Genomic DNA, 20,151 nt, shown 5'->3' on the forward strand with positions numbered 1-20,151 from the left:
TGCCGTTTTTAAGAACCGAGGATAATAAGATTTGTTATTCTGCCAGATTAATGTAATTAAATTAAAATCGGATGTTTCCACCTTATGTTTCTAATAGTAATCGCAAATTTTCAATGAAGAAAAGAATTTCTTATTTTATTGTACCCGAATCCATAAAATAAACTCTATATAAGTAATTTAAATTTAAATTTTTAACACCCAAAAAGTGTGATTCCCCCGAAATATTAGTTGGTATATAACGGTATTTCGGAATTTGTAGAGGTATTTTCTGGCGCTTCCTCTGCGGTCACACTTACCACGAGTTTCGTTTTGGTCTAAGAAATGGAGATTGACTTGGGATTTGCGGAAAAGAGCGACAATGGCGCCTGGCTGAGCAACCGCTACTTCCCCAGCAAACTGGGTGGCCAGCCCGCCTGGCTGGAACTGGAGGCCTTGCCGCCCACGTCGCAGGTGCAGTGCAGCAAGTGCCGGGCGCCCAAATCCTTCCTGGCTCAGCTATACGCTCCCTTCGAGGACGAGTTCAACTTTCATCGGTCCATCTATGTGTTCCTGTGCCGGAATGCCGACTGCCAGGAGCCCCAAAATGCCAGGTAATCGATTCCAGCTCTAGAAACTAACTTGGAACCTAATCTTACCCTTCTATCCAGCAATTTCACAGTCCTGAGGTCACAGTTGCCGCGAAAGAATAAGTTTTATTCGGAGGAGGAGCCAAGCGACGTGGGTCAACCCCTGGTAAGAACAGCAGCCATATTTTCAAAGCAAACTTACCATAATATGTTTTCTTAGCCCGCCGTTCCCTGCCAAAAAAAACTGTGCGCCGCCTGCGGTTGCCATGCTCCCCACGCCTGCAGCAAATGCAAGGCTATCCACTACTGCTCATCAGAGCACCAAAGGGCCCACTGGCCACAACACAAGCCAAACTGCGGAGCCCCAGAAGTAGCCACTGCGAAGCCCTTAACGCAAATCGTGTTCCCAGAATTTGAGATTGTGATGGACAGCAACCCCGAGGAATCTGCCGGGGAGGACAAGGACGATGCGGCTCGTTTGGCGGAGTTCCAAAAGTTGGAGTCCAGCGGGAAGACGGGCGACTTGAGCAATGTTTCCGAGGCGGAGATGGACAAGTACTTCGGAAACTCGGCGGCCGCCGATGACAAGACCTTTCGTCAGTTCAAAAAGCAAACAGCAGCCGAACCCGATCAGATTGTGCGCTACAAGCGTGGAGGTAAGCCCCTCTGGATCACCAATACCGTCAAAACGGTGGAGGACCAACTTAAGAAGCTGCCCAATTGCACCGCTTGCGGAGGAGAGCGTCAGTTCGAATTTCAGATCATGCCGCAAGCGCTGACTCTTCTGGAGGACGAAAACCTCGACTGGGGCGTCCTGGCCGTGTACACTTGCGCCAAGAGCTGCCCCATCGACGGCTACGTGGAGGAGCTTCTAATCAAGCAGGACATTGTGGCGGAAGATGAGAGTTGACATTAAAATGCGTACATTTAAATTTTATTCTTGTCAATTACGGAACACGTGAACATTTACTTCAGCTTGATGATGGGGAAGTAGCTGTGTTTGGAGAAGTCGAACTCTGGCTGCCGCTTGACTTCCTTCTGGTGACCGCGGGCCAGCACATTCATCACCACAAAGTTGGTCCGCGCGATTTGCAGGAGGTCCAGCATCTGGAGGAAACGAAACGCATCTTAGTCCATGATAACCAATTCAGAATCTCCATTGACTTACCTCCTGATCTGGGTTTTGAATGCTTTCGAGTACATTGCGGGCCTGGTCAAAGTGCTTGGCCGCATAGGTGTACAGATCCTCGACGCTATGTCGCATCATGTGCTCCCGGACGTTTTTGAACTCTGCGTACGAGACGGGCGGAGGACTGGTGAGTGTGGCGAAGGGCAGGAAGCGTCGGTTGTAGCGGATCTCCTCGTTGTCGAACTTGGACAGCGGCAGGCGCACGCGTCCGTCTTTGGTCAGGGCACCCATTGCCTTATACATTCCGCCGCAGAGGCTGAGTAGCGCGTGGTAGAAGACGATCTCGGCGCGGTAAGGCCTTTGAGTCTTTTTGTTCTTTTTCGGCTTGGCCGCCTTGCGGTTCTTAGCTGCTCCGCCGCCGCCCGACTGGGTCTTACTTTGGTGCTCGGCGTACTCCTCCTGGGCCAGGAGGATGTTCTCAGTGCGCGTAAGCGCGGAAACCAGGAAGCCAATGAGGAACTCGTACGGATACCAGTAGATGTAGAGGAACTCATGCACAGCATATAGTTCCAGCTCAAAGCCGGACATCAGGAAGATCAGCATCGCACGGAAACAGTTGTACAGCACCCATGTGGAGAAGTGGGTGCTGTGCTTCAGAGCGGTGGCCATGGGCTCGTTGCCCTCCATGGCTCGTTCGTTGGCCAGTTGGTTCATCATTGAGTCCAGTCGCGCTGCATCCACTTGGATGGTGTCGAAGTTCTCTATCAGACGCGCCAGCTTATCCCGCTGTCTGGCGCGATTGAAGCCACAGATGCGAATGAACTGCGTGAAAGTGTTCATGTTGATGCAATAGCGGAAGAAGTTATCCAGGTGCTGCTGCACCTTGGGATCGGCAGCCACCGGATGCTTGGCATTCAATACGGGTGGCGAGTTGAAGACCTGAACCGAGTGGCGCAGGAACTGCTTCATGGGAAGCTTTCCGTGCGCCATACGCATGTTGGCGCCGAACAGACTCTGCAGCACGCTTCTGGACAGGATGCACTGGCCCGACTTTTTGCTGTACTCGATGAAGAAGTTCTGGAAAGCCAGCGTGTTATTACAATTTCTCTTAGAAGACAGTTAAATAGTTTTCTACCAGCGCCGAATAGTAATCCTTGTACTTGGTGACTTTGCAGGCGTATTTGAAGCGCGAAATCATTTCCTCCAGAAACTGATAGCTGGATGGACGATCTCTGATCTTAATGCTTCGCGGAAACGCGGGCGGTTGGCTGCGGTCGTGGATGCGTGGAGAGAAACCCATGGGATTGGGGGCGTCAGCTAGTGATTTAGGAAGGAAATACTCAGCATTTATATAGGCTAGTTATCTGTGACCACTTACACCCCTTCTCTGGTTGTGTACCCCGATCCAAGGTGTTCCTTATTCCTGGAAGCATCTCGGAGGCCACAAACAGGATTTTGTATATGTCTATCTTGTCATCGACGGTATCGTTGCTGGCCATTTGCTCCACGTGGTAGATCACCTGGAAAAGATGGCGCATAAAGCGCAGACGGTGAACCACGGCCATCCAGTCCTCTGTGGAAGTCAGCTTTTTGCACTTGCGAATTAGCTCATCCTCCACATCCTTTAGCGAGCTATAAACAGTTGCTGGTTGTGCCTTCTCAGCAGCCAGAAGAGCAGAATTTCCGTACAGCTGGAAGTCCTCCTCCTCGTTGACAGCAGCCACGGAAATAATTTTCTTGATGACCACAATGAGATTGCGCACGGCAGTGCAGAAGACGCGCAGCGCCTTATCCTTGATCTGTGCGGGAGCGTGCAGGTAGAGGCAGGTGAATAGAACCTGGTCCATGGAGTTGCCCTCCAGCCAGGACACCAGGCAGGAAAACAGAGCATCATAGATGCCAATCAGTTCGGAGGGCGTGAGATCGTCCAGTTTGATGGCGCCCGTCTGGAAAGAGTCCTCTTTAAGATACACATACTTTAGCCAGGGGTCGAAAAGACAAATCTCACGGCAATGGCTGCCTCGAAGGAGGGCGGCGGAAGATCCTGCTTGTCGAAGCCCATGCCCACGTCCATCTTGGGGTCCATGATCTCTATGGCTGACATGGCTTCAAAAAGACCGAACAGCATATCCTGGGCCAGTTCCCCGGGCTGCAGCTCCGCACAGGCGTCGTGGAACTCCTTGGTCACGTCCACCCAGCCGTGCATCGGGTACTGGGTGATGTCTTCCGCTGCACTGCCGCTCCGCATGGTGCGCTGCACCTCCGGATCCAGAAATCCGCACTCGCCCACGCTCCACTCGTCCTGCTCCAAGCTACTGGCCCGGGCAGCTGCCGCCGCGGCCGCTGTGGCAGCCTGGAAGTCCGTAGGCTCCGCAACGCTGCTGTGAATATGCGTATGTGCATTTAGATGGTTATGCTCTGTATGTAGGTACGTGTGTGGTTTCTTGCCGGTGGTCTGTGGCTCACCTTCCGTTCATGGTCATCGGATCTGCCTCCGCCGGCAAGGTCGAGGGGTACATCTTTTGTACCTATATTCAACAGGCGGTCAACCTGTAGCTCGATGTGCTACAAATTTTCTTTTATTTATAAAAGCTATATATTTTTATGAATTAAAATATGTAACTTCCAGTGTGACCAAGTGCCGAACGGTCCGCCATCCCTTTATGTTGCAAATATACCGCTTTGTACCAAAAATGTCATAATTTTCTATTTTTAAGTTCATTTTTGATTTTGCGGAGATAATCATTGGCTATATGATTATTAAAAATCTGAAGTTCATTGATATAGTCTTAATAAGTATAAGCCTTCAGTATTTTTCAGCCCGCCAACTTGCAGCTTGGCAGCACTGGCGAAGTTAACAGTGTACTGTTATATTTTCCGATGTTTTGAAAGCCTTAAAAAGAAAGTCTTCAAAGATTAATGAGGTGTTTTCATGTTTTCCCATAATTTCAACTTAGAATTTCTGTAAGTTACCGATAAAACAAGTGAATTAGATTTCAAATTGGGAAACTTGAAGGCTTGGTGGGCTTTAAGCTGCACTGTTGAGCTTAACAGCGACGACCGTTACAACTGTTACCAAGTTCAAATGCTGAGTCAGGTGAAAATGGAAGTAAACAAGAAAAGCGTAGTTCATTGGACTGCGGCTGGCCCATTAACTAAACAAAATGACTGAAAGCGCAACTCAGCGTTTCCTGAGACCCAGACGACCGCCTAGACCGAGCAGAACAGTTCCGCAGTTCAAAAAGCACGGATCAGAGCACGAGCTCTTTTTTTAGTCTCACTTATGTTTGCTCCGATTTGACTAAAACAAACAAAGTATGCCTTGAACCGAGGCCTTCTACAACCTTATCAGACGCGATTGTGCCCGCTGTTATCGGAAGCGGAAAAGCTCGCTCGCGCTTTCACTCCGCGGTTTCACTCCGGATTTCGAGCAACGCGGCGCAACGCCCGCCCCACGGATGTTGGGGTTGACCACCACCCCGAGTGTTACAAGTATCCAAGTTGCGAGTGGGAGCTGAGCCCGAGGGGTTGGATTGGTTTGTTTACCACGGAGGCCTCACTTTCACTCGCTCGCTCTCCCCAAATCGCAATCTTTCTCTGCCTCGGCTCCCAAATCTCTCTTGCTAGTGGCGATTTCAAATCAGAACGCTCATTCAAACCAAAGGTTACAATGTTCCCACAAACAGTGGGTTTTATTATTAAAAGTATTATATAAATTTCAATATTAGTTTAAAATATTTTTACACGCATTTCTTTGAATATGTTATTTGATTTCTTTAAAAGTGGTTAGTTTTTGAGATATTTGAAGTTACATTGCTTGGAATGAAAGCGCCTAGAGTTATGCAACATATATAGTTCTCAGTATTTTATTTATATAACTTATTCGAATGCGATTCCCTTAAGTCCCCACTTAAATCCACTGATTAATTCCTCCGCTGGCATTGAGTGGTCTGCAGAGAGAACTTGGGAGCCCGAGGAGGAAACCCACTCAATGAATGAGCAGAACGCAGAACGGATGGGCAGAGAGATTGGGATTGGAAGCGACTGAGTTTTTGAGTTCGACCGGCGAACTATTTAAGCAACGCTCATTTGCTCATTGCATTTCAATGTGTTATCGTTGGCCATTAAAAAATAACACGAAAACATTGGTCCCAAGTCGCGAGAAGAATTCCATCTCCCTAGCATTCGAGTACATATAAGATTCTCAAGCCTGTAAAAGCTGGGCACCATCGTTTGAAAAACGTGCTAACGGTTCACTTGGTCGGTCGAATCGGAACGAATCGGGCGAAAGTCTCCAACACAAATTCCGAAATTTAACGCTTCGTGGTATCCAAATCAAAGGAGGCGGCGCACTGGGCCCACTTATTAGCCAATTTCACGCGTAAGTTGCCGACAAAAATACATTTTTATTCTTGAATCCAGCGGTGACATTTACGCCGCCGCCAAATGTTTTCCATTTCAAGTTCGCCGAGAATAAAACACGAAACACTCACTATAAACTAAATCTGAACACATATGTACATATAGATGTCGGACATCGGACCGTAGTGTTTCCCAAACGGCACACACGTCCTAATTAAATGCGAACAGCGAAAACTTAAACTTTTTGGCAGGCGACCAAATCAAATAGTTTGAATGAAAACACAGATGTGGACGCTGGCAAAGTGCGACATGTGGGTACCTCACATATTCGTTAATGAAAAAGTGGAGGGATTAGGGCTGGAAGTGAGTCGGAACAAGTGCTGAGCATAAATCGTATTATTCCAAAGACAACTTAGCTCAACTTAATCACTCCTGACAAGTCATAAATGTCGTTTGGAGTGCTGGCCCTCCAGATAAGATAGCGTTCCTTATCAGCGGTGAAGAAAAAGACCATCCTCCTTATCAATCGAACAAAACTTTCCAGCATTTCGCGCTGGGAATGGCCCCGGCGGTCGTGGAGTGCACATCGATCCGGGAACTTGTTTGTGGCTCAACCCGTTGTCAAGGCAAAATCGGGGGGCGGCTTTAAGTCTTCGACCCCAAGGGGCAGTCCACCGCAGGGCGTGACAACTGACCAAATTTAATCGTGGCCCACACGCACGACTGGGCTGCCAATAACAAGCAGACAAATAAATGAAAATCTCGGTCCTTGGGCGGCGGGAAAAGCAAATATGTGAGAAGCAACTGCTTTCCCCGGTCCCCAAATCACACACACACACACACAAACAGGACTGCGAGCCATGTGTATCCTATTTATTTCAATTGATTTGGGGGCAACGTGGCGTATGAGCAACGCCGCAGGCAGGCAAAGGAGGAAAAGGCAGAAGTTCCCAGCATCAGGCAGCAGCAGGAGTCCTGCAGACTCCTCCTCGCCCTCGAACTCTCGACTTTTATACAGCATTTTGTATCGATTTGATTGGATTCCATTCCATTCGATGCCCCTGCCGCACGGTTTTGTGGCTTTTCAATGCGCTCCAATAAAGCTGACTGGGCGCCTCGCACGCCTGGCTTAACTGGATTTCATTACAGGGTGGCCTTGGTGGCTCCAACTAGTCTCTAGTAGGATGGCTTGGATAAATCCAATTAATATGTGAAATGGCCAAGACAGAGTGCACACAGCAAACCAGACCGGAGTACCTTCAAGTCGAGGCTAGCGAGGCTGCACTGTAGCTGTCCCGCCGGGCAAACAAGCAATGAGTAAAATGCGGAAAACTCTGTATTGGATACAATAGATTTCCCTGATCCAACTGGATGCAGGAGGCGGAAAAGTTTTCCGATTGCCCCCGCTGAGTTATGGAGGGTCATTTCTCATTCAATTAAATAAATGAAACTCCATGAATATTGCAGGATGGAACATCCAGGCCCATTCAGGGAGTTCATTAAGTCCGCAAGCGCACGGAAAAGCCTTTGTCAATTAGTCAAAGCGCTTCAAGAGCCAACCAATTAGGCTAAAATGTTTGTTGCCTCTTCCAGCGCCGTTGATGCCCCAAATCAGCGCAGAACGGCCCCTGCCCCCAGATTCGCTTTAAAGGACCCTCAGCCAAACAATAACAATGAAAACACATCAAAATCAATCTGTCAACAAAAGTCGTGCAAAGTGCTGACTACACAGACGCCGCCCCGGGCAACTGACAAAGCTTCCTGACTACGTGCCGCACCAGAGCCCTTCCACGATGATTACGTTGTGAAGGAGCACGCCACTGCGGACTCCGCACTCCGGAGTCGGCCAAGTCTTTAAAACACCCTTCAGCCCTCAGCCTTCAGACCCCCTCCGCCACTCCGAATCCCATTGAGCTCCGAGCTCCTCAGTCGAGGATGTCGTTTTATTACAAGAGGAAAGACAAACAGCAAAATGGCGCCAACATTGTCAGAGTGTCAGCTTGTTGCCGTTGCTGCTTCTGTTGCCGCTGTTGCTCCTGCTCCTTCACTGGGTTCTGTTGCTCCAGGCAGTCGAGCGGGTGGGGAGGCTGCCTCCCCCCAGCCTGCAGGATTCAGTATAATCACGATGGCGGTGGTGATGATGATGCCTGTGCACTGGTGCACGGATTTCGCTTGGCTTCCTGCCAGCAATTTGCGCTGCCGTGCGTTCTTCGTGCACTGAGGAAAAGCAGATATGCTTATCTAAACTAAACTCTTCAAACTCTTGTGGGATTTGATAAGAACCTAATATAGTAACTATCTTAGCACAAGGGCAAGGGCACTCCCCAGAAAACACACCGTTGATAAGGAAATTAATCAGTTCAAGTACGATGTTACGTGACAATCAATAGCCTGACTAACAAAAAACCAAATGAATTGATAAGAGCACAGAGTGTGATTATCCAGTGTTTCGCAGTGTTTGTTCGGCTCGGCATACATGGCGTATGCGCAATGTTGCTGGCGTTGCATCCGTTGCCCGGGTGAAAAGAGGGGGGTGGGTGGTTAGTGGTAAGGATGCGAGTGTATGTGCGCCAGCCAGATTGGAGGAGGAGGCCAGAGCTTATTGTTCACTGTTGCTTGCAACAACAGCATATCCTTTGAATCCTTTTCGCTGGGTTTGCGCCCCAGCAGATGGCAGGCATTATCCGCCGCCTGGCTGGGATTTGCATTTCAATGGTAACTAGCCCGGATTGAATTGGTCGGGATTTCAGACATCCAATTGCCCGGGCCCGTGATGAATTTAAATGAAGTTTGCAGCTGAAATGGGCAAAATGCAATTTACAACTTAAATGGGTAATTTGCAGATGGAAGTGAATAGTTAGCTTATGGAAACGAAATGCATCGCCCAGGCGGCATTTCCGATGTGGAATTAAACGAGCAAATTGCGTGGAACTCAAATGAATTCAAGTGAATTCAAATGAACGCCCATATGGCTGGTGTGAATAGCCCGATAATCCATTTGCATCGTTTCCGTTTCACCAGCTCAAACAATTGAGTTCGCCACTCGTGCACTTTTCGCAGATAGCAGCAGATTAGTTCTAATGTGTTTAGAATGCCGCATTAGTCTGCACAATAGGCGGATTTTAGACTAGTTCGTACTCAGTACCCTTGCAACCCAACAACTTATCACTTTATACATTTTTCACATGCTCAAAAAGTTGATTGTAGAGACTACATTTATGGAAATTTGTATTTCTATATAATTAACTTCATGTTGCAATATCTTTCCAATAAAAAAATCATAAATCTCGGGTTGTTACTATGTACTATGCTTATCTATTTAATTACAGTGTTTGTTGACAGACCATTTAGTATAGATTTGCATTTCTAAGATTTTGATTTCGAGCATACCCCTCTTACTTTACAACCTTTTAACTGCTCCACCCACCAGCGCGGATCTGGGCAGCCAGACAAGCGGAGCTAGTGCCTCATTCGGTGGCAATGGATTGGAGTGGGGGCCAAGGCGGAGCAGCTTGAAGGGGTGGCTAATCCGATTAGGCGGCTTTTAACTCTATTAAGCTGAATCAAACTTTCAAAGCCTCTGGCCAGTGCCCTCCTCCCCCTCAGTTTCCAGTCACGTTCTGCCACAAGTTGGCCAGCTCCCAGCTCCCAGCTCCCAGCTCCCAGCTCCACCTGTGGCCATGGGCCGAGTGTCCAAGCCCAAGCGTAGGAAATCGGTTCCGGCTTGTGGCAACTGTCGGAAAAACTGGTGACAAAGCTGCCAGGTTTATGGTCCAATCACCCAAACTGATTCCACCGATCGATCCCACAGCGAGCAATTCGAATGATTTATGGCGAATGTAAATGAAAAGTTGTGATTTATATGACAGCGGCCACTAATTGTGGGTATGTCTCGATTCCGTCGCGCAGGTGAAAAGCATTGAATGTGGGTTCTGTGAGTAATTTGCATATTCAAACTAATCTTACACGTGTAGGCATTCGAATGCATTTAATATGTAGCAGTGGAAACTATTAATATTGATTATTTAAAAGTAAATAATTGAGTGTTGGAACTGACTTTAGAAAAGGACGAGGACTCTACTTTGGTTATTAGGAAAGATCTAGCTTGATCTTTATAAATCATGAAGTAATGATATTCACTTAATCGTATGTAATATCAAACAATCTATTAAAGTTGAGTTAATTCATTTTATTGCCGCTCATGACAGCCTTCATATCTGCAACGACTTTTAACATGACAATTTAATTTAATAACTCATTTATTTGACTTAAGACAGATCCCCTGGCTTGCATTGCCTAGTTAGCATATAAATTATTAGAGGACGCCCATTCTCGCGGCTATCGGATCTTAATCGGCTTGACGTGTTCCTTAAATAATTGTTAAGTAATGCTGATAAATGACCCGTGCACTGGCACCTGGTGCGGACTTGCATGGGACCTTGATCCGATCGAGTTCAGCTGAGTTTCAAGTGTTCCCAACTAAGCACAGTTCTTTGCGAAAGTGCCCAGTGATTGAAAGAGAGTTCAAGCATTTGGACAAACATTCAATCGTCGTGATTGCAGCCGCAAATTGCCAACCATATCGGTGCTCAGCTAAACGGCGTTAATGTGATTTTAATTATCCGTGTGCAAACAAATCGAAACGAGGCGATGACGGCGGGCAGCTCAGCACTTTGAAGTAATCGCGCCGCAATATCACTCATTCGCACCGTGGGCCGCAGTGGGTCCAACACTTGAGTGCCTACTAGGCGCCTTTGCAACACTGGCACTTCCGCTCGGAAATCAAGCGAAATCAAATCAATCCATTCAATGTAATTACAGCATCAACACTTTATGCGATTGAGCTCTACTCACTTCACAGACTGATTGAGTAATTACCCGCGGCTGGCCGCGTACTTAACTTATGCGTGTAACTAAGTTATGGTGCGCGAAACATTTGTATCTGTCACTTAGTCCGATATCGGTGTGCATAATCCGCAGACCCCACAGAACGTGCAAACCCGTTTTGCAGCCGTTCGACAATTTTGGCAGCTCAATCAGCGATCGTCGTTTAAGATTCGAGATTTAAGACCTATTGCGATTCATTAGGAGAGTGACTCGCTGAACGAAAGCGACGCTTTGGATTCGAATGCAGGGGTACTGAACTACCTATTAAGTCGAAAATACCCGCCTAAGTATGGGTTCCTCGATCCAAAGGCGTCGCAGCCTTTACTCACCCACCGGATATAGCTCCAAGTGTGGTTCCAAGTATAAATACCGCCAATTGCACCTGCACCCAGCCACCCAGAACTGACTCATCTTGCGTCTTGGAGCCCAAACAATGCGAAGAGGCGCGACTCTGGGCGATTGAGATAAATTTAGTGCTCCACATCTGAGTGTCGGCGGAGATCGTCTGGTGGTCTGACGACCCGAAACGAGTTTCCCAAAAAAAGAGACAGAAACGTGACTGGGTGGAGGGGACAGGCGGTCGACGAAATAATAAATTTTGTAAACAAAATTATCCATGAAAAGTTTCCAGCGATTGTGCATGATAAACAGTTTCGTTGACAATTTGCATTTTTGCCCGCTAATTGCGGTCTGTTTTTATGACCGCCTGAATAATCCATAGGCAAAACACATTCGAAATCAGCCAGATTTCGACGAAACAATCGCGGGAGTTAATGGCCGGAATAATTCCGTAATATTCGAACTAAAGAGCCGGAGAAATAGAGATAGATATTCATATTCATATTCGTATTCATGGGTGATAATTGGGAGAGCGCGCGCCAAACTAAACAAACCACACGGCGAAGAATGTAAATATACACATACCCCGCCGTTCCGACGATTCGCCGTTGCCCCCCGTATCCGCCGATTTCTGGGGGAGACCTCCACCTCCACCGCCTCCACAATGGCGTTGTGTTTCTTTCTTTTGTCGCATTTTAATTGAGCCAGCGGCGTGCGCTGCGCTTTGCTCGTTTGAAATAAAATAAAATAAAATGAAAAAGAAACAAAAAGAGAAGAAAATAAAATTCGCGACAGCTGCGCGCGGAAAGTAAACAAAAACAGCACGGGAGGATCGGGCAGTCCGCCGTGGAAAGATCATGCACTGCGGGAATAGTACGCATACGCCGTGTGGGTTTTAATTGCGGCCAATATTTCGGGGGTGTGCCTCTCGACTTGTTTACTCCGTATTCTGGAAGGGCTACTCAAGCATTCCGCGCTGTAACATCACTCATACGCCTCGTGGCCACTAGTGCGAAAATATCTGGTGCATACGACAGACACTGTGCATAACAATCCATAGATTCACTGCTAGAAATTACTGCCTGGAATAACTATTAATGTGCTTAGGATTCCTATTGTTTCAAATGGCTAGATTCGAAATCGTAAATCTGAAAAACCTGAAAAGAATGGAAAAGTACGGCTGACACCTTCCTGGTGGCCAAGCCTGCTCCTTCAGCCGATCCAACCTGGGCAACTGACCTTGATAGTCAGCACAGTTCAACCTCTCGACATCGCTGCACTAATTTCTAACCAGTTTACCTTTTTCGCCTTACTTTTGCCAACAAAAAAAAAAACGAGACAAGAGGGAAATGTCGAGAACCGCTGACCGCAGACCACAAACACAACGCCCTCCTCCACGTCGGAAGTGCCGGCGGGGAAAGGCCCATCTTGGAAAGTCCAGGAAGCGGCTGCCAACTGGTCGGTGGCCCAAGAGAGCGCAAACCAGTCACGATCCGCTCTCTTTGGCCGATAACTGATGTGACCGATGGATTCGACCGGCAACCGCTGGCTCCGTCCAGCGCCTCTCTCAGTCGCGAATGAGCAGCCGGCGTGCGGGGTTCTGCGCTTAGACCGTTCCGATTGCGATTGCGAATCCGAATCCGATTCCAAATACACTCTCTCGCCGCGATCCGCTGGCTATATAAGGTGCAAACGGGCCCGACTTCTGGCATTAATTGTTTGCTCGCAGGCCCATCGAGTTCTCGCGCCAGGATCGCCTCCAAGGATCGCTCCTTCCAGTCCGCCCATCAATCTTGCTCCGAATCCCAGCCAGAGAACCAGAGATCCCCGTGATTGTGTACCCCACCTAGTGTTTATCAAAGCAAAGTCAAACTAAAAGCCAAACAGCGCCAAATACAAACAGAGATTCGTCGGCGGCGAAGTAAAAAAAACATCGCAAAACGTGCGCGCCAGCAAAAAAGCGAAATAATCGAAATAAGGGAAAAATTCGCCATAAATTTTCCCGACATCCCCATATACCGATACCCCCCTCCCCGCCGCCACCAAAAGAAAGAACAAAAGAAAGCGTTTTGCAATAAACAAAACCAGAAAGGCAACATGGAAGTGCAGAACCTGCCGGACCAGTCGCTGATATCCAGCATGATGCTGGACTCCCGATGCGGGGTAAGTGTGGCTCCAGCCACCCACTCCTCCAGCGAGGTGCTCTATAAATACCAGTGGGGCATCCAATAATAGACGAGAACAATGGGGTAAACACCATTTTCCTGGGGGCCAAGGCAGCCACTTCTGTGATTTGGCATGTGCGAATTTTCCAAATCCAAATTCCTTCTGGATAGATTTAATGCCCCTCGGCGAGTGCGATCGGCATTTATGGGGCATCAGTCAATGGAACGTGATTTTATGAGGTGGCAACTATGGAGGAACCTTTAATCCGACCTAGCTGCTCAAGCAAATCACTCGAAGGCCTAAATATAAGTGTGCCTTGAAATATTCCCAAGACAGCTGTATAAACAAATTGGTTATTTTGAGTATGCTCTTTTTAACTAATAATATAACTAATAGTATAGTAAACTACATCTGCCAGCTATAACTCATAACTCGGGAACTGCGACCTTAGTTTTGGTTCTATAATTTATGGCTCCTGTCGCTGGCGAACACGAAAACAAAATTCGAGGAACATGGTCGGTGGAAAATGGATGTGGAAATGGAAATGCACGGGATCGCCATCCATGAGCTGCGAAATATACAAAACAAATTAAGCTGTCTTTCATCTAAGAGCCATAAATAATAATGTTTCCTATGCGCCGCCCGACTTTCCCCCGCCCATCCATACATCTAAGCATCCAACCATTCCTCCATCCATCGAAAGTATCTGAACGGTTTGTTTTTCTGGCGCTTTGCAGCTGAACGAATTGTATCCGATCGCCCGGCTGACACAGAAAATGGAGGACGCATTGACCGTCTCTGGGAAGCCAGCCGCATGCCCCGTCGACCAGGACTGCCCCTACACCATCGAACTGATCCAGCCGGAGGACGGGGAGGCGGTGATAGCCATGCTCAAGACCTTTTTCTTCAAGGTAAGTGCGCTCCCGCCCATTCTACACATCCACATTGTATTGTAAACAGGGGGCTGCTAGGGAGATTGGTGTGCATATCGCTGGAGCCAATCAAGCCGAACACCTGGCTCCGGAATTTGTAACTGCTTGCCGAATAATTTGAATCGAAAGGCGGCGCACAAAGGTGAATTTGAATAATTTCCAGCGAATTTCAATTAGCTGCGCGCTCGTCTTAATTAGGCTTTAATTCAGATCGAAATTCGCACTCTAAACTTGAATTAATGCGTTGGCCAATCCCTGGGAATTCCAGCCCCCACCGGGAGTGTGCCCTGTTTTGGGGCATGTGGAATCTTGTGGAGCACTATTTCACTATCCAGTATTCGGCTGTCGTGAGATGTCTTGACATGATCCATGTCACGGCTAGCTATCAGCTGGTCTTGCATCACGACTCTTGGCGATCTGAATCTCAATCTCAATTGGAATCTGAATCCAATGCGCTCGCTTGATCTTGACTGGATCAGGTTCCAGTTCTCGATGGGGCCGGCCAATGAGAATGCTCTCTGCACAGACCCAGACCAATTGGGCACTCAAGACCTATATTTATGCATACATCGCATATACATATGTATATACTGCATGCTGATTAGTATGCATGCCACGCCCGCTGGCCACAGCCGCCCCCTCCGGCGGTGAGATGTCGATATGCAAATCGAGTTCCGTTCGCCATTCCCCAGCTGCCTCCATAAATTATTGGAAAATCTTTGGCCGAGGCAATGCGTGCATAAATCACTTGAATCAATTGAATTGCCGATCAATTCCACGATCGTGTCGCCTAATAGCGCCGCCAATTTGTCCGCTCAGCAGATCCCCAGATTGATGATCAATTGGATCCGAATGGGTGGGCCAGTGCGCTGATGAATCTAATGAATCTGATCCGCTTTCCTTTGCCGCACAGGACGAACCGCTGAACACCTTCCTCGACCTCGGCGAGTGCAAGGAGCTGGAGAAGTACTCCGTGAAGCCGCTTCCCGACAAGTGCTCCTACAAGGCGGTCAACAAGAAGGGCGAGATTATCGGTCTGTTCCTAAATGGCCTGATGAGGCGTCCGGTAGGTGAACCTATTAAGTATGATAAGTATGTTGAGACTAATTGTGCTCCATCTTTGCGTAGTCCCCCGATGATGTGCCCGAGAAGGCGGCCGACTCCTGCGAACATCCCAAATTCAAGAAGATCCTCTCGCTGATGGACCACGTGGAGGAGCAGTTCAACATCTTCGACGTGTATCCCGACGAGGAGCTCATCCTGGACGGCAAGATCCTGTCGGTGGACACCAACTACCGGGGACTGGGCATCGCAGGCCGCCTGACGGAGAGGGCGTACGAGTACATGCGGGAGAACGGCATCAATGTGTACCATGTGCTCTGCTCCAGCCACTACTCCGCCAGGGTGATGGAGAAGCTGGGATTCCACGAGGTGTTCAGCATGCAGTTCGCCGACTACAAGCCCGAGGGAGAGGTGGTCTTCAAGCCGGCGGCCCCGCACGTGGGCATGCGGGTGATGGCCAAGGAAGTGGGTCCCGCGAAGGCGGTGAAGACCAAGCTGTAAACGATCTGAGTTCGGATTTTGTACTATCGTATGTGATTCTTTAGTTTGTAGTGCGGTGGCGGGTTCCCGGTAGTGTATCCACGTTCGATTCAGAGTAGTGTAAACAAACAGTACAAGTTACGTATTTATCTAATTTAATTTGCCCGTCGCGACGGTAGACTTAAGTGTTTTGTGTTTAGAACGAGCTCAAAATAAAACCTTGTCTTAATAACCGACTGCACAACAACTTAGCCCCTGGCGCGGCGGGAGTTCGACTTCCTGTTCTTGCCGGAGCGCTTGGCCTGGCTCCGTTTGGCCTGGGTCTTCTTGGCGTTCAGCTTCCGGTTGCTCCTGGTCCTGGAGTTCCGGCTGGTGCTGCTGGCGGTGGTGGTGCCCACACGGATCCTCCTCACAATCGAGTACGTCAGGTTGGACAGGTTCACTTTCTTGGGCGTGCCGGACGAGCTGTAGGTGGGACTGGTGGAAGAGGTGGAGTTCTGCGAACTGGACAAGTCCAGGCAGCAGAGCACGAGCACCACGATGCACAGGGTGCCGACTTGAATCGTTGACTTCATGTTGGTAGTAGGATTGCTTGGAATATGCTTCGATGGATGCGGCCGGAGTGCTTAAGTAGTCGCCCTGCTTGTTTGCACAGTTTGCACAATCGCCTACGAAGGCCGACGAAATTGTTTAATTTTGCAAAACACTGGCGCTTAAGCAATTGCTTTTGCGTTTGCTTTGCCTTGAACCAAAACAAAATATTCAAAAATAGCTATCTGCTCTCACGTTTAATTTGACCATAGGAAATGGGGAAATGGGATTACTTAGCCGATGACTGGTTGAAAGGACTCCGCGACATACGGTCCACCATGCGACGCACTTGCTCCTCGTTGCCGTACTTCTGGGCGTCGGCCACAACGGCGGCATGGTGGGAATTAGCCTCTGCTGAGATTTCGTCCTGGATCTGGCGGCTCAGTTTAAAGGACGACCTGTTGGGAATGGTGGAAGTTTAGTGTGACTACTTAAATTCTCTGGTTCATAATCATTCACCTGACGGAGGTGAAGCCAAAGAGTGCCCCGACGAAGCCTAGGGCCATCAGAACCATGGCCACCTGCCAGTTGGAGACCCTCTTCAGACCCCGGATGCCATAGTACGGTCCTGGATTGGGATCGTAGTTGGGCCTCACATCCCACGCCTGGCCGGGATTGACCGTCTCGCCCACGGGGCTTCGGTCCGAGCGCGGTGGCTGCCACAGCAGGCTGTCATCGTAGTCTCGCCTCCGCTGCGGCTTTATCAGGGTCTTGTACGCCTCGGAGATCTGAACAAATCGGGCTGTGCGCTCCGGACAGGCGGCATTGCTCTTAACATCTGGGTGGTACTGCGGGAGAGGGAGGGTTTAGGGGGCTCCGTTGGAATCTTGGAGTTACTTACTAATTTGGAGAGCTGGACAAAGGCATTACGGACTTCGCGGGTGCTGCAATCATTGCGAATATTCAGAACTTCATAGTGCGTTTCGGGTTTTCTTGGTTTGTCGTTGGAGAAACTGCGCAATAGGCAAGCATTTACTTTATATAACAACTTTTTTAGCTGTAAAGTCCTTACTTACGCACATATCCAGCTCGAGTGGGGAGGCACAACCTCAGCATTGTGAGCTGTATTAGTATTATTTGTGCTGATCTGTCGGAGAAAGCATAATTTTTAACTAGGGCTTTCAAAATAAAATCAAAACACAAAACAGCTGATTTGAGGGCCTTACTCTGGCAACTCTGGGTGGCCAGCTACAAAAATAGAGTTGGCAGCTCCGTTCGATGAAACAGCAACTCAGTTGAACTATTGACAGCGAGCAGTGCTGCCATACTGTCGTAGCGCTAGTAACAGAAAAAACATAAATTCACTTAATATTTCTTTAACCGCTTGACAACGCAAATCATCATGAGTGCGCAGGAAAAAGCCTTCGAACTGCAGCGCCAGGTGCGCCAGAACGCGCGGGAGTACGAGAACTCCGTGAAGGACTTGTACTCCTGGGAGCAAGACATCAAAATCAAGGAGAAAGAGCTCCAGAAGTCGCCGCTTTCTGCCGCCAATAAGGTAAGCTTTAAATTCTTTGGAATTACCAAGTAAAGCTCACACTTTCAATGCAGGATCTGCCGGTGCGCAGTCATGTCCAGACCGACAAGTCGCGGAAGGAGAGCCCCTCCTCCTCGGCGGCCAGCTCACCCACGGAGAAACAGGACTTGCCAGTGGACCCTGTGGCCCAGCAGTACAAGAAGGCCAACGACATCAAGGACCGTGGAAACACCTATGTCAAGCAGGGCGAGTACGAGAAGGCCATTGTGGCCTACTCCACTGCCATTGCCGTCTATCCCCACGATCCCATTTACCACATTAACCGGGCACTGTGCTACCTAAAACAGGAGCGGTAGGACTGCTTAGAATGTTCTGGATACTTCTTCACCACATGAATATTTATCCTTGCAGCTTTGATCAATGCGTGGAGGACTGCGAGGCCGCCATTGCGCTGGACAAGCTCTGCGTGAAGGCTTACTACCGGCGAATGCAGGCCAACGAGTCCCTGGGCAACAACATGGAAGCCCTGAAGGATTGCACCACAGTGCTGGCCATCGAGCCGAAGAACATCGAGGCCAAGAGGAGCCTGGCCAGAATCAACGACCGTCTGCGCAAGATTTGTAAATATAATTTAAATTACCTAGTACGCATATTTTAAGACTATCCTCGTCATCACCCTTACAGCCACAAAAAGTGGGCCAAACTTTACGCCCGATCGTCCTGGCATGATTGAGATCTTGCCAATCGAGAAGCCTGCTTATAAACGCTCCAAGAAGGCAATGCGCAGTGTGCCCGTTGTAGACGTGGTATCTCCTCGTGGTGCCATCGATGATAGCAACCAACTACGCATTTCGGATGAGGACATAGATAAGATATTTAATAGTAACTGCGGCATAATCGAGGAGGTTAAAAAAACAAATCCGAAGCCGACGCCGACACCAGACACATCAAGTCCACCCAAAGCTGTGACCATTGCTGAAAGCTCCAAAGAAGCCAAGCCTGCCAAAAAGACTGCGGGCAAGGAAGCACCAGCTGTGGAAGAAACACACAAGGATACCAAGATTGCGCCTGAATCCGATAAAGAGACCAAGCCAAGTTCACCCAAAAAGACGGCTGTCGAGGTCCCCAAGGTTCAGACTCCAGTTTCTCCGCCAAAGACCACAATAGATCGCAGCCCAGAAGTCAATACCGTGCAAACTGAAAAAATCGAACAAACTTCGAGCAACAACGCAATGTCACCCAGTCCAATAGAGGTAGGTTCGCTTAAGATCAAAGCTGAGCTGTTATTAAACGAATTCTGTATGATTTAGCGCTTCTTACCGCCCGCACCCACGAGCACAGCACAGTTCCATGTGACCTGGAAGGAGCTGAGTGGTCCGCAGAAGTACCAATACCTAAAGTCCATTGAAGTGCCGAATCTGTGTAAGATCCTCGGGGCAGGCTTCGATTCGGACACGTTTGCGGACCTGCTGCGCACCATCCACGACTACTTTGTACCAAATAAGGAGCCAAACACGGCAGCTATCCTGCTGGAGGTCAGCAAAAATGACGAGTTCACCATTTTGGCCATGCTCATGTCCGCAGAGGAGAAGAAAAGTAGGTGGCAAAACGTTCTATGCATAACTTGGTTTGCATTTCATGTACTTCCCCATTTCACAGTGGTTTCGTCTATCTTCAACGCCATCAAGAACTGGCCCAGCAAGAATCCGGCTGTGCTGGACAACCTATACAAGGAATACGGAGTAGCCTAAACACCCAATGTTTCAAGTTTAAATGTACTTAAGTTGCTTCAAATTGTTAGCTCAAAAACCAACTAAAACAACTCAAATATAAAGAGGATTTGTAGATAGGATCCCAAAACGTTACACAGAATGAATGTGTTTAGTTCGGCGTTTATAAGATACGCTAAGATGCGCACTAGTTACACTTGCTGGGAATTTCTCAGCGTGACTCATGGTTTTTAGCCCAGTATGAGCCGAAAATTCCATATGCAGAAGACCATTTGAGCAAACAAGCCGTTCTTGCCCGACCAGACCATGAATATTGAATAACCAATTGAGTAATACGAATTAGTGTAATTTACATAAATCAGCGCATTAATTCAATCTGCGAAGCCACCTAAAATGGGCCTTCCAGCAAGAACAACAACTCCATTAGGCG

At 48.5% G+C, this 20,151-nt stretch overlaps 6 protein-coding genes across 8 annotated transcripts; 3 read left to right on the forward strand and 3 right to left on the reverse strand.

Annotated features, from left to right (window-relative positions):
* The first annotated feature begins 283 nt into the window (after positions 1 to 283).
* Positions 284 to 1,498, forward strand: LOC6613028 (programmed cell death protein 2). The gene is made up of 3 exons (XM_002037482.2): positions 284 to 590; positions 648 to 732; positions 787 to 1,498. The coding sequence occupies exons 1-3, from the start codon at positions 322 to 324 to the stop codon at positions 1,474 to 1,476; spliced, it is 1,044 nt and encodes a 347-aa protein (XP_002037518.1). The 5' UTR covers positions 284 to 321; the 3' UTR covers positions 1,477 to 1,498.
* On the reverse strand, positions 1,479 to 4,436 carry LOC6613029 (N-alpha-acetyltransferase 35, NatC auxiliary subunit homolog). Of its 2 annotated transcripts, none has more exons than XM_032716152.1 (6): positions 4,162 to 4,436; positions 3,704 to 4,073; positions 3,074 to 3,641; positions 2,831 to 3,012; positions 1,735 to 2,772; positions 1,479 to 1,673 (listed from the first exon to the last, which is right to left on the reverse strand). In XM_032716152.1, exons 1-6 carry the CDS (start codon positions 4,212 to 4,214, stop codon positions 1,533 to 1,535), a joined length of 2,352 nt encoding a protein of 783 aa, XP_032572043.1. In that variant the 5' UTR covers positions 4,215 to 4,436; the 3' UTR covers positions 1,479 to 1,532. The 2 variants fall into 2 exon arrangements, with proteins under 2 accessions (XP_032572043.1, XP_002037519.1); XM_002037483.2 differs by having other exon boundaries at positions 3,704 to 4,076.
* A 1,365-nt stretch (positions 4,437 to 5,801) lies between these two features.
* On the forward strand, positions 5,802 to 16,155 carry LOC6613030 (dopamine N-acetyltransferase). Of its 2 annotated transcripts, none has more exons than XM_032716154.1 (4): positions 5,802 to 6,076; positions 14,187 to 14,360; positions 15,295 to 15,447; positions 15,510 to 16,155. In XM_032716154.1, exons 2-4 carry the CDS (start codon positions 14,226 to 14,228, stop codon positions 15,942 to 15,944), a joined length of 723 nt encoding a protein of 240 aa, XP_032572045.1. In that variant the 5' UTR covers positions 5,802 to 6,076; positions 14,187 to 14,225; the 3' UTR covers positions 15,945 to 16,155. The 2 variants fall into 2 exon arrangements, with proteins under 2 accessions (XP_032572045.1, XP_032572044.1); XM_032716153.1 differs by lacking the exon at positions 5,802 to 6,076 and adding an exon at positions 12,868 to 13,446.
* Positions 16,062 to 16,538, reverse strand: LOC6613031. The gene has a single exon (XM_002037485.2). The coding sequence runs from the start codon at positions 16,496 to 16,498 to the stop codon at positions 16,172 to 16,174; it is 327 nt and encodes a 108-aa protein (XP_002037521.1). The 5' UTR covers positions 16,499 to 16,538; the 3' UTR covers positions 16,062 to 16,171.
* Positions 16,539 to 16,684: 146 nt separating this feature from the next.
* Positions 16,685 to 17,686, reverse strand: LOC6613032 (dnaJ-like protein 60). Its single transcript, XM_002037486.2, has 4 exons — positions 17,527 to 17,686; positions 17,356 to 17,467; positions 16,974 to 17,302; positions 16,685 to 16,912 (listed from the first exon to the last, which is right to left on the reverse strand). Exons 1-4 carry the CDS (start codon positions 17,568 to 17,570, stop codon positions 16,744 to 16,746), a joined length of 654 nt encoding a protein of 217 aa, XP_002037522.1. The 5' UTR covers positions 17,571 to 17,686; the 3' UTR covers positions 16,685 to 16,743.
* A 73-nt stretch (positions 17,687 to 17,759) lies between these two features.
* LOC6613033 (RNA polymerase II-associated protein 3) lies at positions 17,760 to 19,863 on the forward strand. Its single transcript, XM_002037487.2, has 6 exons — positions 17,760 to 18,012; positions 18,066 to 18,343; positions 18,403 to 18,611; positions 18,676 to 19,244; positions 19,302 to 19,587; positions 19,651 to 19,863. The coding sequence occupies exons 1-6, from the start codon at positions 17,857 to 17,859 to the stop codon at positions 19,740 to 19,742; spliced, it is 1,590 nt and encodes a 529-aa protein (XP_002037523.1). The 5' UTR covers positions 17,760 to 17,856; the 3' UTR covers positions 19,743 to 19,863.
* Positions 19,864 to 20,151: the final 288 nt, after the last annotated feature.

This window comes from Drosophila sechellia, chromosome 2R (genome assembly GCF_004382195.2).
Source record: "Drosophila sechellia strain sech25 chromosome 2R, ASM438219v1, whole genome shotgun sequence".
NCBI classification, from domain to species: Eukaryota; Metazoa; Arthropoda; class Insecta; order Diptera; family Drosophilidae; genus Drosophila; species Drosophila sechellia.

Coding starts and splice junctions, on each gene's coding strand:
- LOC6613029 (XM_002037483.2), bottom strand. CDS start 4,214: ATGTACCCCTCGACCTTGCCGGCGGAGGCAGATCCGATGACCATGAAC. Junction 4,077..4,161: donor CCGATGACCATGAACGGAAG/GTGAGCCACAGA, acceptor GCATATTCACAG/CAGCGTTGCGGAGCCTACGG. Junction 3,013..3,073: donor TACACAACCAGAGAAGGGGT/GTAAGTGGTCAC, acceptor CTAAATCACTAG/CTGACGCCCCCAATCCCATG.
- LOC6613031 (XM_002037485.2), bottom strand. CDS start 16,498: ATGAAGTCAACGATTCAAGTCGGCACCCTGTGCATCGTGGTGCTCGTG.
- LOC6613033 (XM_002037487.2), top strand. CDS start 17,857: ATGAGTGCGCAGGAAAAAGCCTTCGAACTGCAGCGCCAGGTGCGCCAG. Junction 18,344..18,402: donor TGCTACCTAAAACAGGAGCG/GTAGGACTGCTT, acceptor TTATCCTTGCAG/CTTTGATCAATGCGTGGAGG. Junction 18,612..18,675: donor CGACCGTCTGCGCAAGATTT/GTAAATATAATT, acceptor TCACCCTTACAG/CCACAAAAAGTGGGCCAAAC.
- LOC6613028 (XM_002037482.2), top strand. CDS start 322: ATGGAGATTGACTTGGGATTTGCGGAAAAGAGCGACAATGGCGCCTGG. Junction 591..647: donor CAGGAGCCCCAAAATGCCAG/GTAATCGATTCC, acceptor CCTTCTATCCAG/CAATTTCACAGTCCTGAGGT. Junction 733..786: donor GCGACGTGGGTCAACCCCTG/GTAAGAACAGCA, acceptor ATGTTTTCTTAG/CCCGCCGTTCCCTGCCAAAA.
- LOC6613030 (XM_032716153.1), top strand. CDS start 13,381: ATGGAAGTGCAGAACCTGCCGGACCAGTCGCTGATATCCAGCATGATG. Junction 13,447..14,186: donor TGCTGGACTCCCGATGCGGG/GTAAGTGTGGCT, acceptor GGCGCTTTGCAG/CTGAACGAATTGTATCCGAT. Junction 14,361..15,294: donor TCAAGACCTTTTTCTTCAAG/GTAAGTGCGCTC, acceptor TTTGCCGCACAG/GACGAACCGCTGAACACCTT.
- LOC6613032 (XM_002037486.2), bottom strand. CDS start 17,570: ATGCTGAGGTTGTGCCTCCCCACTCGAGCTGGATATGTGCGTAA. Junction 17,303..17,355: donor TTGTCCAGCTCTCCAAATTA/GTAAGTAACTCC, acceptor CCTCTCCCGCAG/TACCACCCAGATGTTAAGAG. Junction 16,913..16,973: donor TTTGGCTTCACCTCCGTCAG/GTGAATGATTAT, acceptor CATTCCCAACAG/GTCGTCCTTTAAACTGAGCC.